The sequence below is a fragment of the Tarenaya hassleriana genome, unplaced genomic scaffold (assembly GCF_000463585.1).
Source record: "Tarenaya hassleriana unplaced genomic scaffold, ASM46358v1 Cleome10, whole genome shotgun sequence".
NCBI classification, from domain to species: Eukaryota; Viridiplantae; Streptophyta; class Magnoliopsida; order Brassicales; family Cleomaceae; genus Tarenaya; species Tarenaya hassleriana.
The window spans coordinates 1,882,236-1,891,064 of record NW_010960188.1 but is presented as its reverse complement, the minus strand read 5'-3'; the positions used below and the strand labels follow the sequence as shown (position 1 = coordinate 1,891,064).

General features: G+C 33.9%; 2 protein-coding genes across 3 annotated transcripts in view; one reads left to right on the top strand and one right to left on the bottom strand.

The window, feature by feature from the left end:
- The window catches only part of LOC104801073 (agamous-like MADS-box protein AGL8), a 4,683-nt gene extending 1,028 nt beyond the window's left edge, over window positions 1-3,655 (top strand). The window contains exons 2-9 of one of the 2 annotated variants that reach the window (XM_019204154.1): window positions 874-952; window positions 1,083-1,147; window positions 1,259-1,358; window positions 1,527-1,568; window positions 1,700-1,741; window positions 2,109-2,209; window positions 2,390-2,514; window positions 3,627-3,655. In XM_019204154.1, the coding sequence (XP_019059699.1) occupies window positions 874-952; window positions 1,083-1,147; window positions 1,259-1,358; window positions 1,527-1,568; window positions 1,700-1,741; window positions 2,109-2,209; window positions 2,390-2,498 (538 nt within the window). In that variant the 3' untranslated portion in view covers window positions 2,499-2,514; window positions 3,627-3,655. Of the gene's footprint in view, window positions 1-873; window positions 953-1,082; window positions 1,148-1,258; window positions 1,359-1,526; window positions 1,569-1,699; window positions 1,742-2,108; window positions 2,210-2,389; window positions 2,700-3,626 lie in introns of those variants that run through there. The other variant, XM_010524165.2, reaches the window with a different exon arrangement.
- Window positions 3,656-4,607: 952 nt separating this feature from the next.
- On the bottom strand, window positions 4,608-6,687 carry LOC104801066 (transcription factor MYB34). Its single transcript, XM_010524153.1, has 3 exons — window positions 6,142-6,687; window positions 5,874-6,003; window positions 4,608-5,557 (listed from the first exon to the last, which is right to left on the bottom strand). The coding sequence occupies exons 1-3, from the start codon at window positions 6,269-6,271 to the stop codon at window positions 4,831-4,833; spliced, it is 987 nt and encodes a 328-aa protein (XP_010522455.1). The 5' UTR covers window positions 6,272-6,687; the 3' UTR covers window positions 4,608-4,830.
- Window positions 6,688-8,829: the final 2,142 nt, after the last annotated feature.

Here is an 8,829-nt window from a genome sequence, read left to right as displayed (position 1 = left end):
AAACATATTTAGGAGTATATATATATATATATATATATATATATATATATATATATATATATATATATATATGTCTGCAAGATTGATTTGAAACCAAGAAAGATGGATGGATCTGTGAAAAATCCCATGGATATTAGGCAATGACGAACTTTAGTATACATGTATAGACACGTACGTACATACATATGACTGCGTTTTGTGTGTGTATATAATATAAGTATGGGTGCTTGGATAACCGAGTCGTAGGATTATTCCGACCTTTACATTGAAATGGGAATGTTTTGTTCTTTGATCTTTGAGGACCAACCAAACAAGGTATAAGTGTGTTTGCATGTCTTTTACCTATCGTTTTGTCGGTAAACCAAGCGAGGGAATTTTAATCATACCCTTTTGGACAAAGTATTTACATTTTGTCTTTTCTTTTACCTCATGTGTTTGTGGTAACTTCTGCAATGTTACCACATTTAAACTAAGCAATCATATATATAGAGCTGATTTATTTCTATGGTTCAACGTGTTCAGTTGAAACTCCTGAAAGATTTTTCTAACTCGCGGGATGAGTATTTGGGTTAAACAAGTACCATAGGGATTCTCATGAATTTTATTAGTATAAATATATATATGCATGTATGTATAGGTCATATTTTGATCTTATAGCGTCATTTTTAAATGATTCAAGGTTGTTATATCACAATCTCTTTTTCGATTCAACCGTGTTTTGATCGGAACTAACCAATTCACGGATGAAAAATGACCACTAGACGACGGTCCATCATCGAAGTTTCTATAATCTCGATGTTTGTAACTAAACCTATGGTTTAACATCATATTGATGAATTAAAAAAATGTTCATTGTTGTGTCAAATAAAAAAGCATGGAGAGAATCCTTGAGCGCTATGACCGATACTTGTACTCGGACAAACAACTCGTCGGACGCGACATTTCACAGAGCGTAAGTACTATTATTATTTTGAATCCTTGTTGTGTTCATGATTATTATTTTTTTCAAAAAACTTTCGTTATATATTCCATATACTTATCTTTTAAACGTTATTACTGCTTCTTAAATAAAACTTTCCTAGGAAAATTGGGTTCTGGAACATGCAAAGCTCAAGGCAAGAGTGGAGGTCCTTGAGAGGAACAAAAAGTACGTATATTTCCAGTGTATAGTCATCTATCACCTGCGTGAGATACGGTTTATATATATATATATATATATAAATGGTTTAAATGACTAATTGCGATGTTTAATTTTCAGGAACTTCATGGGAGAAGAACTCGATTCTCTGAGCTTGAAGGAGCTTCAAAGTTTGGAGGTGCAGCTGGATGCTGCCATCAAGAGTATCAGGTCAAGGAAGGTAATGATGTGCACGCAGTAAAATACACATGCATTAAGTGTGTGTATATATATGAGAGTGCACGAATACATGTTTGTGCTTATATATATATATACACACACGTAAGAGTTATTGATTTTATGGTCGTTAATCGGAAATTTGCGTGATCCTGATGCCTAATTTGTGCAGAACCAAGTCATGTTCGAATCCATATCTCAGCTTCAGAAGAAGGTAAGAGAGAGAGAGATTGAATGCGTGTGAAGACAGACTTGTGTTTCAATTTTTTTTCTTTCCTGTAACCGGTTATTACATATATAATATGTGATCTTGACGACCGTGTAATTATTGTTGTGCCTCGTCAGGACAAGGCCCTGCGAGAGCAAAATAACCAGCTTCTCAAAAAGGTTAGATATATATATATACACATATTTGCTCCCACAGTAATCAATTCATTTTTTTTATCAAACTAATTAAATAGTTTAATCAAACGAAATTTCAACACTGTGTTGATGAACCTGTTTCATTAGATCTAAGTTTGGGTAGTATAGTAGTAGGAGGGCATGTAAAATATGTTTTTATCTCGGATTTAAATTCAAACGTGGGGAGAGATATTCACTCGTATTTCTCAAATAAATATAGTTATGCAAAAAATTTAGTGAAATTTCAGATTATAAAAAAAAAAACTATCTCGTACTCATAATATTCACCTTACTGGATATTATAGTATTAAATGCATGCGGAGCCATTTGATTGAAAAAGTGAAATGAACAGATTAAGGAGAGAGGGACGATAATGGCTCGTGAAGATCAGCCTCAATTCCAAGCCTCCAACTCTTCCTCTACTCTTCCCACTCCATACTCAACCTCCAACAGGTCTCTCTCTCTCTCGCTCTCTCTCTCATTACAAAACGACGTACAGTTCGTGTATACCTATATACTAACCCATATCTTTGCTCGTATATATGTATATGTATTTGTGCACATGCATATATATCACGTGATGGTTTTCCAAAGCCTGGTCGAGATTTCACCGAGTAACTATACTTTGTACAGAAATGGTTTCGCGGAGAGAGTCGACGGCGCAAACCCAGGCAACCCCCCGTCTTTGAATGAACCCAATCCCCTTTTTCCTGCTTGGATGATTCGTCCCACCAACGAATAACAATATATATATATATAGAATCATATCGTTTTATACACACAATGTGTCAGTTATGGGTTCATAATCTCCATGGTCTAACAGTTTTGGCAAATATTGGTCATTGATGTTTGATAATTTCTGATGCTGGCTTATATATATGCCGATCGAGGATATGTACGGACAAGAAGGATATATATTGATGCTCCCTTAAGTCGTCACCATCACGCATGATTACCAACTAATTGAGCTATGTATATAATATAATACTACAAAGTGTATACGTAAATAATCAAGGACCCATATATATGCATGCATGTCTGTGAGCGCGTCCATGCGTGACATCGTTCAGTAGAGATATATCAAATACGCACACTAAATTTGACATGACATAAGCAAACATCGACTTTTAATTCAATCGCATTACACAGAGACATTTACAGTTATAAAACAAAAATGCATGGAATTGCGTAACGTATCATCATCACCGTTTCTCTTGGTCGATCTATCATACGGGCTGGGCCAACCCGCCGACTCCGATAATTTTTTAGGCCAACCCCTGATTGTGGAATCGCTTCCCCATTTTGTGGAGAACTGAATGTTTTCGGCCCATCAGGTCCGTTCGATAGCCAGTACGATCAAAATGTAACGTTAATATCACCGCCGCCATGGAGATCTAGGGTTGTGTTTTTTCCTCCTCTTTTGTAGTAATAAATTACTTTTGAATTAATCTTTTAATTAATGATCGGGATATGATGTGGGCCACCACCCCAAAGGGCTGTCATTTCTGACCTGGATGCCATATGTTTGGATTGATTTTATGAGACACTGTAGATATTGACCGTATTATTATTATTATTCGACAATAAATATTAAAAATATAATTAATATGTAATGGAACGACAAACTTTCGAGTTATAAAATCATACCAAAAAAAACTTTCGAATTATAAAAAAATAGTACAATAAAATGAAATATTTTGTGGCATTGAATTTCTCAAAAAGGAATATACGCTTATTTAATCATTGTCAAGAGGAATAAATGCGTAATTGATTCGAAAGGATGGGTCCTTTTTCAAAATAATATTTTATTTTCTGTGCCATTTTTTGGTTGAATGATAATATGATATGGTAGCGCATCGTGCATTCACAAATATATATATATATATATATATATATATATATCCCACCACTCTTCGCATAGAGTTGCATCATCATCGGCTCTCTGTTTTATTATCTACGTACGTTTTTTTTTCTACAAATCGATATTCCGTAAATTATTCGTATTAAAAGTAATCTGTCATGGAGATTTATAAACCCAATCTATATATGTCAGGGAACCGCAATTTTCGGTTTAAAGATATCTACCATCCAAAATCAATCTTATATACACTTTGGAAAATTATATTCATAGACAAATAAAAATATAGTTTTTTTATTAAGAGTATATTTAAAAAAATTCAGAAAAATATTTTATATTTTCGGTTTATATTGTATAATTGGTTCTAAACAAATAAATTTTCTAGGTTCATTATATAATAAATAATTTGTACCTAAAAATTCTTGTACTTAAATACAAGCATAATTTAAAATACATTTTTAAAAATTATTCCCTCCGTTTCAGATTAATTGTAGTTTTAGGATTTTTCACATTTTTTAAGAAAAGAGAGAAAAAGACACATATAACCTTATTTAATGATAAAAATAATGTTATCACTAATAATTTATTGGAATTTGGGAAGGATAAAATTGGAAACTATTGTAAAAAACTATCTTGGAAATGTAGAATGACAAATATTTTGAAACATGGAAAATAAACTAAAACTACAAATATTTTGAAACGGAGGGAGTACTATTTTTATTTTGCTCCGACTCTTACTATATATATATGTATTTGGTCGTTGAATTGTACCATGGTCCAATTTAAATGGTGCGAGAATTTATTTTATATATTTTTGGGCATCAAGCTCAATTTTATTATTTAGTTTGATTATCATCTCGGACTGCGTTCCAATTATACTTTCCGAGAAGGGCACTGGACAGTCGACATGTGCGAGCTTTTTGTTTTTCCACCAATCAATATACGACTTTGTGAAAACCCAAAAAAGATCGACGAATATATAACATAAGATAAAGAATGGCGAAACTCTTTATTATTGTCATAACTCGACATTATTTTTCCAAGTAACTACACATTTATTACACGCCACGTGGCAAACACCAATCAACGGGAGACAAGAAGATCACATCTCCTGATAGTGATGGAGGGACAGCCGGACAGGGATCACGGGCAAGAAAAATCAACGCTTAGTTGATTTTCTGTCCCACGAATTATTTAATGAATTAGATAGCTCAGACTAAAACACGAACCACGAACCCGGCGAACTCGCACTGTTCTGTAACTTGTTCTCGTCGCAGTTCCAACAACTCGGGAACTCTTCCCCAGGTGTAATGTCGAGCGAATCTTTGGTATGATTGTCGCCGATAATTTCTTCTAACTCTTCCATAAAACCAACATTATCCATTTCCATCATGTAATTATCCGACATCTCTCCGTTATTACCAAACAAATTGGCCAACTCGAGCCGACGTTCATCGACCAGAGAAAAATCTTCGCTTGGTGTACTGATCAGACACCCGATGGAATCGAATTCCGTCGTGGAAGTTTCTAGAAAGTCGTCGGAGAACCCCGAAGAAATTGACGTGGACAAAGATAAGTTCTTCTCGCTTTCGTAATTCCCCGTAAAAATCGACTTGATAGCATTTGTTTTGGCTGCCATCTTGTTCTGTGAATCATCGCCAGAGATTCCGTTGATGATTCCGGCCAGAAGATTCCGGTTGAGATCAATGGCGAGTTTGGTGGCGACACGGTTAATGACCATAACCGAACCGGAAGAACCGGCCGGTTTATGAGAGTCGGGTTGGCACTCGGTTTTCCCTGTTTCATTTTTGGCCGAATGGATCGGTTCATGTGTAATTGGATCGATGCCCTTTTTTACCAAACGTTTCCTGATATGAGTGTTCCAAAAGTTTTTGATCTCGTTGTCAGTTCGTCCCGGCAAACGAGTGGCAATTGACGCCCATCTAAACAATATAAAAAAATATATATATTAAATTAATTAGCAATTAACCAACACTATTTAAATAACGATTATTGTTTTTTTTTTCCAATATGTGCCACAATGTGAACAAATGTACAATGTATCTCGGTTGGATACAAAAGCAAGACAGCGTCGAAAGAAAACAAAATTTAAAAAAAAAAACCTTTTGAATTATCAAAACCGGTTCTCGAATTGCACAATGCGATTACATTTTCCTCTCCTTTTAAAGATTCTCGATATCATACGATAATTAAGACACGTGTATATATATATATATATAGAGAGAGAGAGATTCTTACTTGTTACCCTTTATAGCATGGAGCTTGATAATTGTGTCTTCTTCCTCGGTACTAAACTCTCCTCTCTTAATGTTGGGTCTTAGATAATTTGCCCACCTCAGTCGACAACTTTTCCCGCATCTCTTTAATCCTACAATTGAAAACAAATAACAAATGCTAATTATTCAAATCACCATTTATTATTTAATTAAGAAAGATGATAATAATATTATAAATTGGATAGAAAAAATACATATATACGTACATACATACATACATACATACATACCGGCTTTTTCTGGGAGAGTACGCCAGCCACCTTCACCATGTTCTTGAAGATAAGCAATGAGCTTCTGATCTTCCTCAGGCGTCCATGCACCTTTCTTCAGTCCTGCTTTGCAACATGGCGTCCTCACCATTCTTCTACTTAATTAGGCTGATTAATTACTGATTTATTCAGCTGATTAAATTCTAATATATCTAGAAAGACCAAATTAACCCTAATGCATCATGCATTCACGGAACTCGCCGTTTTTTCGAGGAACCCTAGTTTCCAAAGATGCGGCGAAGAAGAGGAGAGAGGGATCGGTCAAGAAAGAAGAAGATGGCTACAAGAACTTGATGGACCTCCTGATCAACACCATTAGACACCTGAAAATTTTTCTCACGGAAATACTTCGATGGCGAGGAAGACGATACCCTTGTTTCATTTCGTTCATGGGAGACGCGAGATGAAATTAAAATAAACGGAAACCGCAATGGATGGTTGGCGGTGCTGTGAGAAGAGAGGTGAAGCTTGAGCTGCTCATGTTGCGCTTAGTTGGAGGAACAACGGGGGGGAAGAGTCGCCTCTGTTTATATGGGTCACCGGACACGCCGTGTTTCCACGTGTCGCATGCCTATTGGTAGTACCAAAATGTGTCGGGATGTGTAGTCCACGAAATGATGCACTGACACTGTCTGATTGATATATCCGGCCCGTGTGTTCTTCTGTTTGCTTGCGAAATTATTGTCCATGAATCATGATTAAACAGAATTTCGCTCAAAGGATTTTTATGTGTTATCTCCGAATTTATTTCCGTGCGAATACGAGGTCATTCATGTTTCTAATTTGCTCCATTGGTCTTGATGTGATAGATATTCACTCCAAAAATAAGTTTAGTTCGGTTATTTAACGAATATTCTATATAAAAATATATCGAAACAAATGTGGAAATCAACCGACACTTTGAAACACGTGGGAAATGCATTAATTTTTCTACCTAAAAAATAAAAAAATACTTCTAATAGGTTTCAGATTTAGAATTATAATTAATTTTTTAATGAAAGAAAATGAAAGAGAGAGCTCACTGATCCACTTTGTACCTTGAAAGATTGGTTTCCCACTTACTTCGAAATGTGTGTCGGGTTGAATGGTCAATAAAAAAGTTGATTAATGAGCATATAAAATAATATAAAAATCTTCGAATAACGTGTGTACGTATCTATTTATATCATAGACACGTATATTTGAGATTTATACGTATAAATCTCGTGCCAAAAAGACAAACGCAAACGTGACTATCCAATGAATCGTCTGTGGTCCGGGACGAATCAGTTGTACGTATTAGTTACATCACAACGATTGTATATATATATATATATGTTCGTACACGATTGCAGTATATTTGCCGTGGTTGAAGCCATCATGCAAGTAAAATTACTAATAGATTTAACAGTCATTATTGATTTTCTTTTATAGGCTGTGGTGGACCGTACGTCGTGGAATGGAGCATCTTTTCCAGGGATAGTTCTTATAAATTAGAAGAAGACAATAAAATATATGGGGAGACTATGGACCGCCTGATGTGCCACGTGAAAATGATGTAGAGGCCCGTTTTTGGAAAATGTTTACGTATTTCCTTTTTTGGCGAAGAATTTATTTCCTTACTCTTACTATCTTCTATATATGAAATTGATTATAATTTTTAATGTATAATATTATATTCTGCATAGAAGAACTTCGGAAACCCAATAAGCACGAATCAAACATACATAAAATGTTGAGATTCCCAATGACAGATTGTTACCGGCAGTCATTTTTATTTTATTTCAGCTGTTTCGTTTTTTAAAAATTGTTTATGATCTTTAATGCAAAATGAAATTGAAGTAATTACTTTGTCAAGGGAATGCGTATAAACGATCATTCTAGTTAATATTTTTTACGTCCCAATAAAATGCATGTGTATATACATGATATATATTTTTTTATATTCAAAGTATTCATTGAGTCTTCGGTCCACATATTTCGGTCCACATAATATGTATGAATCCGGAATCAGCCCACATGATTATGCATATATCGACAAGGGTACAAAGACGCCCACTACCCATTTCAATCCGTATTTAAAATTATCATGTGGTTAAATATTATATATATATATATATATATATATATTATCCATTTTTTCATAAGCTGTTGATATATTGTTATCATATGTGATTAGTATCTATGTATAAATACTTTTTTTTTGTTAAACGTATGTATAAATACTTTTATTTTAACGAAAAAGAATGCAGTCTAAAGCAAAAAAAAGGAAAATAATATTATTATATTTAGTGAAATAAAAAACGAAAATTAGAGGAAATTTTGCAATTCGGCGTAAAATATTTTTGTTTATTATTATTATTATTATTATTATTATTATTATTATTATTATTATTATTATTATTATTATTATTATTATTATTATTATTATTATTATTATTATTATTATTATTATTATTATTATTATTCCATGGTCCGTGCACGTGCATTATTTCTGTATTCCTTTTTCTCCGACCATATGCGAAGGACGACCACATATTTCCAAAAGGCCAAAAGCAATAATTGGTAATTGCTATCATATTAGCCGGAATCTTCTTCGCTGCTGCTTTGATTCGCATCTTCACATTTTTTTTTAATAATTACGATTTAATTTTTAATCCTTTTCAAGAT